This window comes from Pseudophryne corroboree, chromosome 6 (assembly GCF_028390025.1).
Source record: "Pseudophryne corroboree isolate aPseCor3 chromosome 6, aPseCor3.hap2, whole genome shotgun sequence".
Taxonomy (NCBI): domain Eukaryota; kingdom Metazoa; phylum Chordata; class Amphibia; order Anura; family Myobatrachidae; genus Pseudophryne; species Pseudophryne corroboree.
In genome coordinates this window covers 173,074,904-173,093,871 of record NC_086449.1, presented here as the reverse complement: position 1 = coordinate 173,093,871, position 18,968 = coordinate 173,074,904, and the positions used below count along the sequence as shown (strand labels likewise).

At 44.2% G+C, this 18,968-nt stretch overlaps 1 protein-coding gene across 2 annotated transcripts in view; it reads left to right on the top strand.

The window, feature by feature from the left end:
- TET3 (tet methylcytosine dioxygenase 3) overlaps positions 1-18,968 on the top strand; it is a 130,669-nt gene that overhangs the window by 23,706 nt on the left and 87,995 nt on the right. The window contains exon 3 of one of the 2 annotated variants that reach the window (XM_063932115.1): positions 6,694-6,747. The exons of the other annotated variant lie outside the window; for it this stretch is intronic. Within the exon in view, the coding sequence (XP_063788185.1) occupies positions 6,694-6,747 (54 nt within the window). The remainder of the gene's footprint in view (positions 1-6,693; positions 6,748-18,968) is intronic. 2 annotated transcript variants of the gene reach the window in all.

Here is an 18,968-nt window from a genome sequence, read left to right as displayed (position 1 = left end):
GGTAGCAAGTCACGGCAGTGTACCAACTGTCAATACACATCATGAATTAGAATTGTGTGGACCTACTCACCCAGTTTCTGTAATGAAGGTGAGATGTACTTACTCATCCAGTACCCTCAATGTGCAAATAAGAGAGACTTTGACATCCTAAATGCAAAATTCCAAAATGTGATTGTTGCATAACTTGTGTAATATGCAGCCGATTCACCTCTTAGCTTTCAAGGTTATGTTTAAAGAGGTAGCTGTAACTGGGTGCTTGAAACCTCATCTACCCCCCCCCCCCCCCCCCCTCCCCTGTCTTCTGTTACAGAAAACAGCACCCATTTTTTCCAACCACGTTGTTTGTCGAGCATTGGCAGATTCCAAGTACAAACATTGTGGCACACTTCTTTACTATCTCCGTCTGTAGCTTTTAAAACTTGACAGGAGATCAGCTCTCCTGCTCGTAACAATTCTGTTCTTGTTATCCTTTTATTTGGTGCCACAAGGGGTTCGCAGCGCCTTACAAAGTACGTGAACAGAAAATAAAAAGTGACTTGCAGAACGGAACGTTGCAGGACTATGACATGGTTTATAAAAAAAAATGCTGCATCAGAGGTTATAATACTAAAATAAGCGGCAGGGAAGCAGAACCCAAGGGCTAGGTGACGTAGGCAGCGAGAGAAGATGATAGTGTAAGTAAGGGAAGAAAAGCACATGAGAAAGAGGGCCCTGCTTGTGAGCACTTACATTATAAAGAATGTAATCAAAGTATGTGTAAAGCGGTTGAACAGACAATGATGGTATTCCCTACGTATGTAGACCCATCGGTGTGCCCGGCCTATATCACTAAAACATATATTGTATTGTTGAGATTTTATTTGTTGGATAAATTTATTACAGCTTTAAAAAATAAAATAAAAAGCCTGAATAATAAAGTGCTGGGATCATATGCAAAAAAAAAACAACCCCCCAACTGGTTTCTACAGGCTCTGTGTCACACATTGTTTCTTATATACAAACACCCCATTCCCTTCCACTGTTTTATGCACTTTCTTATGGATGTGGAAGCGTTGCGCTAACGACCGTTTTTGGTTTGTGCGCTGTTCTGAATTTGATAATGATTTATTCTGTTGTCAGTACGAGTTTTCAGCGGCTACGATGAGTCTTCCTGGAGAGAATTAGTGATCACCACGGTGTGATGTTAGCGGCAGAGCACGGTTAATACTTGCGGAGAAGGCATTTTGTTGGTGTCAGTGTGGCATGTGATGGGAAGTGTTCCAGCACATGAGAACAGGATGCCCGGCAAAGATCTCGAGCACATGGCTAATTAGCGTACAGGATAAATCTGGAGCTTGCTCCTTGTGCGTTCTGCAGGAAGAGCGGTCTTCCAACTCCGGGCGCTGCATGTTTTTAGAGCAGCCCGGGAGTAAGGCAATCACTCTAAGTTGGTGCTAGGGTGAACTCTATGACCTGGGACAATGCAGTCTAATTTCAACGCTTTCTCAAGCACTCCTGTACATGGCTGACCAGCAATTTGGAACATGCGAGAACAAGTCAACTTTACAAGGGAACATCATTTTCAGCTGAGGTTATTACGGCCCCCTCAATAAAAATAAAAGGCTGCTCTAGCCATCGGCTATCATAGTATATATTTTGCAGAGTATATATTTTGCAGCATTATCCTTAAGAAGCAAATACCCTTTGGGGTTTTCTAAACAATGGAACCATCTATCAGTGTGACATTGTCTCATGATACAGTTTCTAAAAAGATTTAAAAAGAAATTTGTCCACTTAACTGACGATTTTTCCCTTCAAAACTGTTAATAACATTGTTTTTTAAAATTTATTTTATTTAATAAAGTATTTTTTTAAATATTTGAACAGTATATTATGCACATCTGCAGAATGGATCTCCTCCTCAAAAACGGGGGGACAGGGTGGGACGGCGCAGTCGCATGAGATCTGACCATGCCAGTTAAGTGGTTAATGTTGAAACTTTTAACGTTTCCAGTCTTTTTAGTTAAGTAGTAAAAACTTTCTTTGCCATACATATATAAACACTAGCATGTTTCTATTAAAAAATGGAAATATTTATAAATCGTTTGTCATCCTTTAGACAGTGTGGAGGTATTGAACCTGAAAACATATAACTAAATCCCCAAAATATCTAAAGGCCGATTCACACTAGTCGATATAGTAAATTACGCCGCTCATTTTGACCCTTCCTTAGCAATATAGTTTACTATATTGCCCAGTGTCTACGCAGTAAACGATGAACGATGCGCGGCCCCATCATTATCTGTCCCGAGAGCTATTGCAGGTATGTTAGGTTCATAATAAATTTAAAAAAGTGGGAGCGGGGAAAAGGATCCGTGCAAGGTCCCTTCCTCCAACCCTGAGTGAGGTAAATCAAGAAGGAGATAAAGGAGTATGTATATTCCAATCACTAAGCCAACTACCTGTTCCTTTTTATATGGCCACCTGCGTGGCAAATACCTTAGACATACAGTACATGGGTTGGTGGTGCTCCCCTGAGTCAGAAGTACAGACTGATGCTTCTAGCAGAAGGGGTATATTCGGTTCCTAAGCTTTTAAAAGGGTATACACTCGCCGCCTTGTTTTATCATTTGCACGTGGTGTGATTCTGAGTTGGGAAGAAAAGCAAAAACATAAAGTAGGCCATACATACATCAGGCCAACATTCCTCCAACCATGCAACTAGTTGGATGATTGATTGTCAGTCTGTTCCCACACATTACCAGATTTTCAGTCGCCCATTTGCTCCTGTACATCGGAAAACAGACGAAAATATTTCTTCAGTCAAGTTGGTTAAATCGGTTTGATCTAAACCACTTGTCTGAACGATTGTCATTTGCTCATATACATTACCAAATTTTCATTCCAACCAGCCAACTAGTTGGATGACTGGATGGAAGCATGGGCAACTTGGTAAAACCATGCTACACTGTAGGTGGGGCAGATGTAACGTGCAGGGAGATTTAGATTTGGGTGGGATGTGTCCAAACTCGGGCAGCTGTATTAAGCCTGGAGACTGCATAAGGACGTGATAAACCAGTGATAAGTGCAAGGTGATAAACGCACCAGCCAATCTGCTCCTAACTGTTAATTTACATATTGGAGCTGATTGGTGCATTTATCACATTGCATTTATCACTGGTTTATCACTTCCTTATGCCTTCTCCAGGTTAATACATCTGCCCCTCAAATCTAAATTGCAGTGTAAAAATAAAGCTTTCCATGTGTGGGCTACATGCAGACACAGCCAGTGTTTACCCTGCATGCAAGAAAATAAATGTGTTTGCACCCCTTACAGTGCAGCATGGTTTGGCCATGGGGGTGCAAAGTTACTCTTTTCTTTGCTTTGCCGCTAATTCAGAATCCGTCCCTCTATATTCATAGCTTACTACACAATCAATTGCACTGCAATCCTTTCCCCTGATGGGCTTTATACAGTGTTTATTGCATGGGTGTGCTCTTGTTAAACAGTCTCATTTGCTGTTTCTTTACAAGTTGTGTACCGATTATAGGAGTCAATTCAATTAGCCGGGATAAAGGGGGGGGTTGCTGTTGTAGTGGAATGGTAATGCTACCGACAGCACCGCAACTCGTCCACCTCGTTGCCCAATCTCTCCCTGAACATGTGAATTTTTGTTTGCAGCCTTCAAACAAGAATCTGGGAGTCTGGATGTACTGTAAGTGTGTAAGTGTGGCATATAGCATTGTGGCTAATTGAATTGTCCTCTTTAGTATTACCAAATTAGTAGCTTTAGACTGTCCATGAAAGTCAGTACATCAATACAGTTGATACGTGTATATTGATAGGCTTTGCTTTCTGTGTTTCAAAATAAACCCACAGATTAATGGAAGATCACTTATAGTTGTGGGCAGGTTGTTGTGCTTCTGCAAATCTGCCCAACCAGCGTCACTTGTATGTACTAGAAATAAACTGTGATTGGGTTTGGTAACAGAGTTGTAAAAGTCTTAGATGGATGGGCGTCTCTGTGGGCATACAGCACCAGCGCCGCTACTAGGAGAATCTTGGAGGCTTTCTAGGGTGTATGCAGTGTCACTCATTCAGCACCCCCCAACAGGACATGCCCAATCAGAATGAATCTTGGCCATGCAGTCATTCATGGACAATAAGCCACAGATATGGTTATTCAGAGATTTTGCCTGCGCATCACACAGACACTTGTGGCAAGTCTTTATTTAAAGTGCTTAGTCGCACATGTGCCAAGTTTTAGCCAGTAGTTGGTCAGGAAGGGTTTTAGTCTGGAGAAAGCCGCCTTACAAACAACTGCTGTGTTTCCTGTCACCCATGTGCTTTGCTTAATATTCCATAAATATGGGGTGCAGAAGGGATTTATACGGAGACTTCCAATCTGCCACTTGGCTTCCTTGTGTTTCAGTAGTCTTCTGTACCACCAAAGTGTAGACAAATGTTGGATCTGGTTTGACCTGGCCAATATATATGGGTTGTCTTTTTTTTTTTTTTAAATGAGTCTTTGCTCAAATCTAATCTTACAGAAGTTCAAGTTTTGCTGCACGTTCAGTCGCTTCATGTGTTAAGGAAATTTCATGGATCTTATTTAATATTTTGTGAAGGATATTCTGTATATGGGAATTCCTGTAGCTGGCTTACTGACAGGGCTAGCAGTGTCATCAGGTGAACGTAGACTCTTGTTATCTAGAGACCCATCGTTTAGGGGGTTTCTGAAATACTGAGTTGTTGTAACTTCTTACCGAATGCCGATCAAGCAGAGGTCAAACAAGGCAAGACGTTTTGAATGCATACGTCATAGAACAGTGTCATTGCACAGTACACTGTACGGTCTGACTGTCAAACTTTATGCAGAAACGCAGTGTTGGTGTTTTATCTCTTGCACTCGAGACCAGATCAGCTGTACACGCTAAGCTTTTATTTCCCAGCGATCCTGCACCTTTAAAGCCGCAGTACTCGCGCGATACTGTCATGCCTAGTGAGTGTGCTTACTACGGACCCGCATTGCTACTTTAAGAAGCAGCCGCGCACAGTTCATACGCACTATACGTTATGGGGATTTCCATTTTAGGGTCAGTTCATTTCAGGTCATCCAGAGCTGCTTGTTCAGTGTCGCGTTTATCTTGCGGAGACTTCGGGTGTGTATAACCAATAGATTGATCATTCTGGGGGTCGCTTTTACTTTGTTACGTAGTAAGCATGCCAGCGAACACATGGCTACAAACCTATACAGTGTTTTTGCAGGAAAGTAACCTGAAGGGTGATAGCACTTCTTGTCTAACACACCCCGAACATCCTTCACGGAAAGGTTTCCTGTGTGTTTTTTTTTTTTTTAACTCAGCCACCGTCGGCGGCAGTCCATGGGTTAAATACTTCCGCAGTTCTGTTTAAAGAGCTAGCTCTGGCTGAGAGTTTAAGGCTTGCCCGCTCCGCCCACTGTATTTAACCCTTCAGCGGTAAATTGTCAACTGGCAGTGACACAGTGAAAAAAACACGTTCTCCTCGTGCAGAATGATGATCTTGATCGCATTGCGTCTTTTACGAATGCTCTGGTTCTAAAGTAGAATTAATAAAGCATTGTTGCTGTAGTTGTCTTGTGTATGCTTCTGTAGGGTCACAGGTGATGATCTTGTTGCCAGTATGCCGGGTAAAATTGGATTACGATGCTAAAGAAGAGCAACGTTATTATTTTAATAAAATCCTACATACTACCGGCTGATGACAATACCTGACATTGTATGAGGGAGATAATGGAGAAGCCTATATATGTTTACTGCCACAGTCTGCACACAACGCCATTACAGAACAGAGGGGATGGTAAATAACCCTGCTCATTAGCAATTGCAAAATAACGAACACATGAGAGAGGAAGAGCTGCGCCTGACGCACCATATAGTCAACAATGCATATGCTCAAAATGTGTAAATAAGTGTCAGTTGATCTATAGAGCTTAAAGCTGATTGACAGCTCCGCTGTTCATGTAGTCCAGTCCGCAGATTCCAGCAGCCTTCAGTTGCCGGGAGAGAAACCACATGGTCTGCTCTCCCTGTTAAGATCTGGAAAAAATAATAATTCAGCATTACAGCACCCAGCCCCCACCCCCTCCCCACCCTCCCTTTGCCTTGGTCTCCCTACTACTGCAAGTGAGAGAGGGAGGGGACATGTCACATATCATGTGCTGGGGGGTAGAAGAGGTACTAAGAACTCTGTCTTATGATAATGATCCCAGCGTCTGGCAGAAAAGGGAGAGAGATAGAAAGAGGGAGGGAGTTTAAAAAAAAAATACCCCAATGCACCAGTGTCTTTATAGGAGCAGACCTAAAATGGCTGCTGGTAATCAACTGTGTTTTGAATTGGGAAGCCAGATCCTTTTAAACAAAAGGTTATTGTTCAGTCTGTCTGCTTTCACATTTGTCTGGGTTACCTAGAGATTTTTGTTAGAGAGACCTGGCGTTCTTGCCATTTAAATTAATTTCAGCCGGCATCTAGCCAAGAATCCCTTCTCACAGGCGCAGCGTGTGTTTAGGGACAGGACATATCACCCGATTCCATGCTGTCGTTACAGCCCTGGACCCTGAAACCTTCGCTGAGTCTTTCTCTCTCTCCTTTTTATATATTTTTTTTTTCTTTCCTTTTTTTTTTTTTTTTTCTTTTAATTTACATTTTTTTAATTATTTTTCTTACTGCAGGTTGTAAATGACCTCTCCCAAATTCTGCCGAATGAGAAAGTGCAGAGCGTGAAGGTAGGTAAACAGTAACCCTTTCAAGGGCGGCATGATTGTGTTACAATTTTTAAATGCTTTCATTTTTACCAGTTATCATAAGAATTAATCACAATTGTAATAAAATAATAATAATTATAAATAAATACAAAGAATTTTATTTTATGTAAAATAAATAAAATGGCTTTTTGGTTAAAGAACAAACTTAACTCGTGTGCTTCCAGGGTGGCTAAACACTACTTTTATCTTTATCATGAGTAATTTAATATATTTTACTTTTAATGATCCAATGAGTATTTCAAAGGGTCTGCAAACATGAATATAATGAGTCAGTGTGCCAAGGCAGACAGGAATGTGTGTCTTCAGGCATGGCACGAAGTTCGGTGTCTTACATCCCCACACATGGTAGATTTTGTTGGGGTAAGGAGAGGGTGACGTGACCTCTGCTGGGTGGTCCAAGTGACATCTTAGAATTTATTGAATGATGCAGAATTTGCATATCATCTCCCTGATTAAATCCCCCCCCCCCATGAACACCATTTTATCCATGATATTTACAAGGGTATACACTCGTTCGCACGGGAGAATCGCTGGCAAAATAGTAACAATTGCTCGTGGTCTCTTCATTCATCGTACATTAATGCTGTATGAACAGCAGAGCCAACAAAACACAGAGCTCAATGGATCTTTGTGCTGCGCTATTCTACAGCGGTATTCTCATGTTGCGTGCTATATGTAGCGCAGTTCCAAAAAACAATTGTGTGGACAAACCCAAGTTGGGGTTGGGATGTCCTAAGAACTTCACGTGTGTAGTGGCAGCAATGATGCATGTACGGTGGGTTCTACTTGCAATACTTGCCCAAAACTTCCCATACCACGACCTCTGTACAGAATTACAGGACTATTTTTTCTTCTTCTTAAATTTATATAAGTAAATGGCTTATTTGTTCCTGACACCTGCAATCTAATCTCAACTTTTGTGACCTTCCCGCAACGTCAAATCTGTTACGTCTGCCGTCCAGCTGCTGTGTATTAGGAGTTATATCAAAATGAGTTAGAAAGTTTAAAAATAGCTGTGCGCCTACCTAATTGCTGCTGTTCTGCCGTTTGCAAAACCACAGGGCCTCATCTTCTTTCTAGGAAACCTCTCCACACCGCCCCTCTCCTGGCAGGCAGATCTTGCTTTCCCCGTCTCTGGCGGAGTCACAGATCCCTAAGTCACGTGACTCTTTAGTTTACAAACATTGCATCCCTCACACGTCACACCAGAGGGGAACACGCAGTTCCCGCCTGCTCACGCTCTAAGGAAAAAGAAAACTGCGGCAGCCTTAAAAATTCATTGTATGGGTTACTAAAAAGATAGTAGCTTAAAGAGTGCTGTGGTTCGCTTACAGTCTGTGGTGCAACATAGCGGAGTATAATCAAGGGTGCAGGTCAGACGAGCGAGACGCTGATATTTAGGACGTAGCTGTGGGCAGACAGCCCTGATCTGTGACTCTTCTTCGCCTATTGCTCTTTGAAGGCCATAATACAACTGCAAACTGCATGACATTGTTCTGTGCGCTTAATCTATTTACCGCATAACAACGTTTTGATTCCTGGCATCAAAAAAAGTGTTCTGCTATAAGCTTCCATGGAAGGTTTACACACGCTGTGTTTATGCAGTGTATTGGAGCTCGCAGCAGTCTTACAGTGTACCTGTCCCCAATAACACAGAGGTTCTCTGTTTCGCATTGAACATTCTTTGTGCTCTTTAAAAATCCCTTGGTTACATGTGGAACGCTGCGGACTATGACAGGAAGTAAACTTAGGTTCCAGTTGTGTCTATATTGGGAGATGTTTCAAATTGCCTCAGCTAATTGCTGATTGAGCCAATAGTCCAGCATATTCTGCATAAAACTTAGAATTTGGCTATATAAATGTGGAGGTCATGTCTAGGTAACCTGGACTTGGGATGGCAATGCCACAAGACCACTCCAGCAAGCTATAGTAATGTTAGCATTGATCTAATAAACAGGAAGCAGAGCTACAGATTAATCTTCATGGCCTTCCCTTTTGCATTAACCCTGAATTTCATTCCCCGCACCCTTTGCTACCCACGTGTAACAGTCACTGGGCAAACATAGCAACCGTCACGCTGGTGATTGAGGCTCGGCAGCTCGGAGGTGTCTGCGGCAGCTCCATGCAGATAGTCCTAATAACAGCAACAAAACCAGTCACCCGACACCTCCTCTAAGCTACAGATATGTGTACACACATGGGAAACTGTATAGGACAAGCAGGATAATTCAAATTGTACAGTAATCTTCTACTGTGCTCAATAATGAACAGTATACATACGTGAATGTATAGGACTATATGCTATTGGTTTACATTGCTGTGTTCTTTTCCCCAACCTGATCTGTTCCCTACCACAAACAGTATATTTATTTTATACAAAAGAAAAAATGTTGGGATTGTTTAGAGCAGAGTTTCCATACTCTGCCATTACAGTCCATGCTTGAAGGATATCCATGCTATAGTCCAGATGGCTATGGAGGTACTAATTAAGTAATCTGTGCTCAAACAGTAATATCCTTAAGATCTGGCCTGTAATGGCAGAGTTTGGGAAACTCTGGTATTGAGGGATTACTTTCTACATTAACTTGTACAGGGGGAGCGACCAGAGGTAATAGAGTGGAACCAGAATTTATAAGAATACAGTCTTTTCATGCACTATAAACTAGTGACATCATGGAGGCACAATGGCTCTTCCCATCACGTAGTGCCTCAGTGTTGTCAGTAGTGCCTATGTATGGGATGCGGTTCCGCCGGTCACAATACTGACGCCGGGATACCGAATGCTGAATAGCCTGTCGGTTGGCATGCCTACCAACAGGGACTATTGGCACTCGTGGGTTTCCATGACACCCATAGAGCAGGAATAGAACTTGTAGCGACCGCAGCGAGCCACCGAGCCTGCAATAGGCTTCATTGCGCTCGCTTTCCCCGCCGGCCATCTAACAGCCGGGTTCCCAGCGTCGATATGGTGACCGGCGGTTTCCCAACCGCCAGTCACCCAAACCCAACCCCTATGTATGCATAGGTTGCATTCTTAGAAATACTGATTTCACCCTCTAATTGGCTGCAACCATATTGTATTGGTGGTGGGTATCCTTTATGAGCCCTTGTGTCTGAATTTCTGATCTGCTGTATTATCACGGTTTCTACATTAATGGTTCATCCTGACTATCTGTTTCTCTAGTGTTCCAAATGGAATTGCTTGTGACATATATCTGGTTATTGATCTCTATGCAGTGCCGTGTTTGCTGTCCACATAGGCAATAGTATATTCCACTACACAGACGGGAATGCAGGAGAAAATGCTGCAGACCTCCTGTTGCAGCCGAGTTTTTCTTGTGACAGGTGCTCTTTGTTTTGGACGAGCCCTAGAAATGCACATAAAGTGCTTGAGGCTAAAGTGCTTATTATTAAAACTTTAAATCATCTTCACACACACACACACACACACACACACACACACACACACACACACACACACACACACACACACTTTATTGTAAAAGAGCAAATTCCTCAATAGAACCTTTACATTACTGTACCCAACAGGCGTTTTGCAGCCTACCCTTTTCTTCATCGCTGCTGTAAGTTCAGAATTGTATTATATTCCCCAAACAGAATCTTCATATTTCTGCATAAAGCAAGAACGTGACTAATGAGGTTTTAATTTAGCAAACTATGATGGCATCTTGACTGAGGAAAGATGGTCGTAAGCGGGTGGAAAACTACTCCAAAAAAGAAAAAAGTGTACGCACATATATTGCACATATACAGAGCCACATGCACCTATGCATCTACACTATGTACGTTTAGTTTACCACAGGTCCTCATCAAGTTGTCCTGGTGCAGGCGTACAAGATAACCGGCATGTGCGCACACAGCTGCTGGCATGCATGAGCCGCGTTTGCATGGTATATGCAAGAGGTGCTGTACTTATCCATTTGCAAGGAGTCATGAATGTGTCAGGTGTGCACTCCCGCATATACATGCGCCCACTTTCTGAGCACGTACAGTGTGGAATCTCGCAAGGTACGCTGAAAGTTTGCGTAGTACTCACTGCAGCAAATATTAGCTAGGGTAACTAAACTTTGGCAGCATAAACTATATACACTGCTCAAAAAAATAAAGGGAACACTAAAATAACACATCCTAGATCTGAATGAATGAAATATTCATATTAAATACTTTGTTCTTTACATAGTTGAATGTACTGACAACAAAATCACACAAAAATTATCAATGGAAATCAAATTTATTAACCCATGGAGGTCTGGATTTGGAGTCACACTCAAAAGTAAAGTGGAAAAACACACTACAGGCTGATCCAACTTTGATGTAATGTCCTTAAAACAAGTCAAAATGAGGCTCAGTAGTGTGTGTGGCCTCCATGTGCCTGTATGACCTCCCTACAACCCACACAAGTGGCTCAGGTAATGCAGCTCATCCAGGATGGCACATCAATGCGAGCTGTGGCAAGAAGGTTTGCTGTGTCTGTCAGCGTAGTGTCCAGAGCATGGAGGCGCTACCAGGAGACAGGCCAGTACATCAGGAGACGTGGAGGAGGCCGTAGGAGGGCAACAACCCAGCAGCAGGACCGCTACCTCCGCCTTTGTGCAAGGAGGAACAGGAGGAGCACTGCCAGAGCCCTACAAAATGACCTCCAGCAAGCCACAAATGTGCATGTGTCTACTCAAACGATCAGAAACAGACTCCATGAGGGTGGTATGGGGGCCCAACGTACACAGGCCAACACCGTGCAGGACGTTTGGCATTTGCCAGAGAACACCAAGATTGGCAAATTCGCCACTGGCGCCATGTGATCTTCACAGATGAAAGCAGGTTCTCACTGAGCACATGTGACAGACGTGACAGAGTCTGGAGACGCCAAGGAGAACACTCTACTGCCTGCAACATCCTCCAGCATGACCGGTTTGGCCGTGGGTGAGTAATGGTGTGGGGTGGCATTTCTTTGGGGGACCGCACAGCCCTCCATGTGCTCGCCAGAGGTAGCCTGACTGCCATTAGGTACCGAGATGAGATCCTCAGACCCCTTGTGAGACCATATGCTGGTGCGGTTGGCCCTGGGTTCCTCCTAATGCAAGACAATGCTAGACCTCATGTGGTTGGAGTGTGTCAGCAGTTCCTGCAAGACGAAGGCATTGATGCTATGGACTGGCCCGCTCGTTCCCCAGACCGGAATCCAATTGAGCACATCTGGGACATCATATCTCGCTCCATCCACCAACGCCACGTTGCACCACAGACTGTCCAGGAGTTGGCGGATGCTTTAGTCCAGGTCTGGGAGGAGATCCCTCAGGAGACCATCCGCCACCTCATGAGGAGCATGCCCAGGCGTTGTAGGGAGGTCATACAGGCACGTGGAGGCTACACACACTACTGAGCCTCAGGACATTTACATCAAAGTTGGATCAGCCTGTAGTGTGTTTTTCCACTTTAATTTTGAGTGCGACTCCAAATCCAGACCTCCATGGGTTAATAAATTTGATTTCCATGGATAATTTTTGTGTGATTTTGTTGTCAGCACATTCAACTATGTAAAGAACAAAGTATTTAATAAGAATATTTCATTCATTCAGATCTAGGATGTATTATTTTAGTGTTCCCTCTATTTTTTTGAGCAGTCTATTATTGGATGCAGTCAGCAGATTGGAACTGTATATTATAGCTGAAGATAAATCACTTGTCTATTTTTGAAAAACTTTTTTTTTCTCTTCTAAAGAGAGTTTTGAGAAAATGTGTGTGCATGAACCATTTGGAGCAAAGTACCATGTACACCAGGTGTTCTCAACCCTCAGGTTTTCCCAGCCACTCATGTTTTGAGGGTTTCTTTCTGTGGAAGCAGTTTTGATAATGACTGACCTAGCAAATTAGATTAAAGATGGTTACACACCTGCGACGCTGTGCATCACTCTGCGTTCCGCCATACCACAACGCAGTTTATCTTTACATGCTTCATATTACAATACCACGTCATCTGTGGAATAGTCCTATTTGATGTGCATAACATCCAGGAGAATGACGCAACCTGTGCGGATATGAGTGTAAACTTTGCGGATCGCAACATCGTCCAATATATCGTATAGTGTGTAACAAGCGTGATTAAAGAAATCCACAAAACGTGACCTGTTGGTGGTACTTGAGGAAATGCACGGAGAACCCCTGATATACATGGCTTACACAACCAGAGTAGAGTCACTGCACCGGTATTTGTTCGCTTCTTAGGAGTTACGCCAAAGTGCCCATACATTTATTATTATTATTATTATTATTATTATCCTTTATTTGTATGGCGCCACAAGGGTTCCGCAGCGCCCAATTACAGAGTACATAAATAATCAAACCGGAAAACAGCAACTTACAGTTGATGACAGTATAGGACAAGTACAGGGTAAATAAACATGGTTACATCAGCAGATAACACTGGAATAAGTATCAGGTGGCAGAAGACTGCTGGATGTGGTACAGTTGAAGATTATTAAAGTAAGACAAAGGATAAGCACATGCATGTCGTGATATTGTACAGTTGTGCTGGTTCCGCAATGTGTATTGGCCAGAAATAATTGGTTCCATCAAAGACAAGAGGTCCATTACAGTTATCCAAGTCGATACTGCCGCCCAGTTTGGTCATGTATAAATTCCAAATGGCTGGATAACGATCCTAATCGTTTTCAATAGAATTATTGAAGGATTAAGATCTAGAAGCACCGCAGTATTGGGCTACAATATTACAACATTTATGTTAGCATTAAGGTGAATGTGTCATTATTGGTGGTGTAGATCTATCCTAAATGCAATATCTAGATCCCTTACTGGTAATGTAGCTTCATGTTGATCACATAACATGAGATATTGCTTGTGCACAATGCAAGTCATAAACTCCTCTACTAAAGATTATATGATTAAAAGGTTTAAAGTCCTTACAATCAGCTGGTCTGTGTAACAGGAAGAGAAGTCAGGGCAGATCCTGCATGTCCTGGCTGCACAGGCAGACCTGCCCAACCGGTCTTTACACACAGGTGTGGTTCTGGAGGAGGAGAGTTAGGGAAGGGTACAGGTTTCATACTTTAAAGAGACAGCAAGGAGGAGATGGACTGTGACACCTTCACCTTGATCGTAAAAACAAACAAAACTGTGGGAGACCATGACAAGCTAATCTAGGGACTTCGACTAGTACTGTGACCAGGTATGAGCTCAAGGCTCATTTCTGTTTAAACTATGCATGAGCAATCTAGTCTCCTAGACTCTCTATTCCTCAGCAATGATGCAAAGGGTTGCTTTTGTTTTTCTATTCCAGACCCTTTCAGTTTATGTAGTAAAACATAAACTTTTCCGTCGGGGCGGGGGGCAGATATGCGACATTAGGTAATTTTTATCTATAAGTAGATTCATTTTTCTGTTACTCATGCTGCTGTATATTATAAAGACTTGGTACTCTAAAATGTTGAAGGAAAGAAATCCAGTAACCCAAGTTCACCAATTGGGGTGGTCTGTTCTTTTGTCACGTTCGTCCTGATTCAGAAGTGCATGCAATTTCTTTTCCGCAAATGGCAAAGTTTTGTCTACTGCGCATATGTCTGAGCAGCACTGTGCATGTGATGCGATGGCAGTTGCGGTGTGGATTTAGACGCAGGGTGATTGACAGATAGGGACTGTTTGGGGGAGGTCATGGGGGGGTATGGGTCATTAGGTCGACCACACTTAGGTCGACATGGTCACTAGGTTGACGTGGGAAAAGATCGACATGAGTTTTTTTACTTTTTTGGGTGTCGTTTTCTTCGTAAAGTGACAGGGAACCCCATTTTGTGCACCGTGTTCCCTCGCATGGCTCGCTTCACTCGCCATGCTTCAGGCAAGGTGCCTATTCCCAATCGTAGTCCACGTGGATCGTAAAGTATGAAAAAGTTCAAAAAATGAAAAAATATTAGTGAAAATGCATGTCGACCTTTTTCCATATCGATCTAGTACATATCAACCTAATGCATGTCGACCAATAGTGGTCGACCTAATGACCATATCTCTTATGGGGAGTGGCGAATAAAATGCTGGCGTATCAGCACTGGGGGTGTCACAGCCAGTGACTGCTTCTGTGGACCCAGTGGTTCTGGCCACGGCGTCTCAGCTGCAATGGACATTTCATAGGGATTCTCGGAGGTCCGATGGTAAAACAAATGTTTGGCCAATGCACAGGCCTTGGGCATCTTATTACAGAAGACTGCTACTTCAGCATTTGTATACCTTCTCAGATCCACCGCATCACTGACCATAATCTCATCCACCTCTGAATCAGGCACTTTGTACCACAGCTTTTTGTGCAGGAGCCAGTATTTATACCCTCCATGCATCTGTACCATATTTGAATTTAAAAATAAACTGTAACATATTATATAAATTTACTGTATTTGGTTCTAATATCAAAAGAACTAACCCCCTCCCCCACCCAACCCTATTTTCTCTAACGTCCTAGTGGATGCTGGGGACTCCGTCAGGACCATGGGGAATAGCGGCTCCGCAGGAGACAGGGCACAAAAGCAAGCTTTTAGGATCACATGGTGTGTACTGGCTCCTCCCCCTATGACCCTCCTCCAAGCCTCAGTTAGGTTTTTGTGCCCGGCCGAGAAGGGTGCAATCTAGGTGGCTCTCTTAAAGAGTTACTTAGAAAAAGTTTTTAGGTTCTTTATTTTCAGTGAGTCCTGCTGGCAACAGGCTCACTGCATCGAGGGACTTAGGGGAGAGATTTTCAACTCACCTGCGTGCAGGATGGATTGGATTCTTAGGCTACTGGACATAGCTCCAGAGGGAGTCGGAACACAGGGCTCGCCCTGAGGTTCGTCCCGGAGCCGCGCCGCCGACCCCCCTTGCAGACGCTGAAGATGAAGAGGTCCGGAACCAGGCGGCAGAAGACTCTCAGTCTTCATCAGGTAGCGCACAGCACTGCAGCTGTGCGCCATTGTTGTCAGCACACTTCACACAGCGGTCACGGAGGGTGCAGGGCGCTGGGGGGGGGCGCCCTGGGCAGCAATGTATAATACCTGTATGGCGAAAAATACATCACATATAGCCCTTGAGGCTATATGGATGTATTTAACTCCTGCCAGATTTCTAAAACTCCGGAGAAGAAGCCCGCCGAAAAGGGGGCGGGGCCTATTCTCCTCAGCACACAGCGCCATTTTCCCTCACAGAAAGGCTGGTGGGAAGGCTCCCATGCTCTCCCCTGCACTGCACTACAGAAACAGGGTTAAAACAGAGAGGGGGGGCACTGATTTGGCGATATGTATATATATTAAAATGCTATAAAAGGAACACTTATATAAAGGTTGTCCCTGGATAATTATAGCGTTTTGGTGTGTGCTGGCAAACTCTCCCTCTGTCTCCCCAAAGGGCTAGTGGGTCCTGTCCTCTATCAGAGCATTCCCTATGTGTGTGCTGTATGTCGGTACGTGTGTGTCGACATGTATGAGGAAAATATTGGTGAGGAGGCGGAGCAAATTGCCTGTAATGGTGATGTCACTCTCTAGGGAGTCGACACCGGAATGGATGGCTTATTTATGGAAATTACGTGACAATGTCAACACGCTGCAAGCCGGTTGACGACATGAGAGGGCCGGCGAACAAATTAGTATCTGTCCAGGCGTCTCAAACACCGTCAGGGGCTGTAAAATGCCCATTTACCTCAGTCGGTCGACACAGACCCAGACACGGACACTGATTTCAGTGTCGACGGTGAAGAAACAAACGTATTTTCTTTTAGGGCCACACGTTAAGGGCAATGAAGGAGGTGTTACATATTTCTGATACTCCAAGTACCACAAAAAAGGGTATTATGTGTGAGGTGAAAAAACTACCTGTAGTTTTTCCTGAATCAGACAAATTAAATGAAGTGTGTGATGATGCGTGGGTTTCCCCCGATAGAAAATTATTGGCGGTATACCCTTTCCCGCCAGAAGTTAAGGCGCGGTGGGAAACACCCCTCAGGGTGGATAAGGCGCTCACACGCTTATCAGAACAAGTGGCGGGACCATCTACGGATAGGGCCGTACTTAAGGAGCCAGCTGATAGGAGGCTGAAAAATATCCTAAAAAGTATACACACACATGCTGGTGTTATACTGCGACCAGCTATCGCCTCAGCCTGGATGTGCAGAGCTGAGGTGGCTTGGTCGGATTCCCTGACTAAAAATATTGATACCTTTGACAGGGACAGTATTTTATTGACTATAGAGCATTTAAAGGATGCATTTCTATATATGCGAGATGCGCAGAGGGATATTTGCACTCTGGCATCAAGAGTAAATGAGATGTCCATATCTGCAAGAAGATGTTTATGGACACGACAGTGGTCAGGTGATGCAGATTCCAAACGGCACAAAGATGTATTGCCGTATAAAGGGGAGGAGTTATTTGGGGTCGGTCCATGGGACCTGGTGGCCAGGGCAACTGCTGGAAAATCCACCGTTTTTTACCCTAAGTCACATCTCTGCAGAAAAAGACACCGTCTTTTCAGCCTCAGTCCTTTCGTCCCTATAAGAGTCATATCTGCCCAGGGATAGAGGAAAGGGAAGAAGACTGCAGCAGGCAGCCCATTCCCAGGAACAGAAGCCCTCCACCGCTTCTACCAAGTTCTCAGCATGACGCTGGGACCGTACAGGACCCCTGGATCCTACAAGTAGTATCCAAGGGGTACAGATTGGAATGTCGAGAGGTTCCCCCCTCGCAGGTTCCTGTAGTCTGCTGTACCAATGTCTCCCTCCGACAGGGAGGCAGTATTGAAAACAATTCACAAGCTGTATTCCCAGCAGGTGATAATAAAATTACCCCTCCGACAACAAGGAAAGGGGTATTACTCCACACTATATGGTGGTACTGAAGGCTAGGTGAGACCTATTCTAAATCTGAAAAATTTGAACACTTGCAAGGGTTCAAATCCAGATGGAGTCACTCAGAGCAGTGATAGCAAAGAACAAGGGGACTATATGGTGTCCCGGGACATCAGGGATGCTTACCTCCATGTCCCAAAATTTGCCTTTTCTCACCAAGGGTACCTCAGGTTCGTGGTACAGAACTGTCACTATCAGTTTCAAGACGATGCCGTTGGATTGTCCAAGGCACCCCGGGTCCTTACCAAGGTAATGACCGAAAGGAGGATTCGTCTTCAAAGAAAATGGACGACCTCCTGATAAGAACAAGGTCCAGAGAACAGGTTGGAGGTCGGAGTAGCACTATCTCAAGTAGTTCTACGACAGCACGGGTGGATTCTAAATATTCCAAAACCGCAGTTGTTCCGACGACACGTCTGCTGGTCCTAGGGATGATTCTGGACACAGTCCAGGAAAAGGTGTTTCTCCCAGAGGAGAAAGCCAGGGAGTTATCCGAGCTAATCGGGATCCTCCTAAAACCAGGAAAAGTGTCAGTGCATCATTGCACAAGAGTCCTGGTAAAAATGGTGGCTTATTACGAAGCGCTTCCATTCGGCAGATTTCACGCAAGAACTCTTCAGTGGGATCTGCTGGACAAATGGTCCGGATCGCATCTTCAGATGCATCAGCGGATAACCCTATATCCAAGGACAAGGGTGTCTCTCCTGTGGTGATTACAGAGTGCTCATCTTCTAGAGGGCCGCAGATTCGGCATTCAGGATTGGATGCTGGTGACCACGGAGGCCAGCCTGAGAGGCTGGGGAGCAGTCACACAAGGAGTGTGATCAAGTCTGGAGAATTCTCTCCACATAAATATACTGGAGCTAAGAGCAAATTTATAATGCTCTAAGCTTAGCAAGACCTCTGCTTCAAGGTCAGCCGGTATTGATCCAGTGGGATAACATCACGGCAGTCGCCCACGTAAACAGAAAGGGCGGCACAAGAAGCAGGAGGGCAGTGGCAAAACTGCAAGGATTTTTCGCTAGGCGGAAAATCATGTGATAGCACTGTCAGCAGTGTTCATTCCGGGAGTGGACGACTGGGAAGCAGACTTCCTCAGCAGGCACGACCTCCACCCGGGAGAGTGGGAACTTCATCGGGAAGTTTTCCGCATGATTGTGAACCGTTGGGAAAGACCAAAGGTGGACATGATGGCGTCCCGCCTGAACAAAAAATGGGACAGGTATTGCGCCAGGTCACGAGACCTTCAGGCGATAGCTGTGGACGTCCTGGTAACACCGTGGGTGTA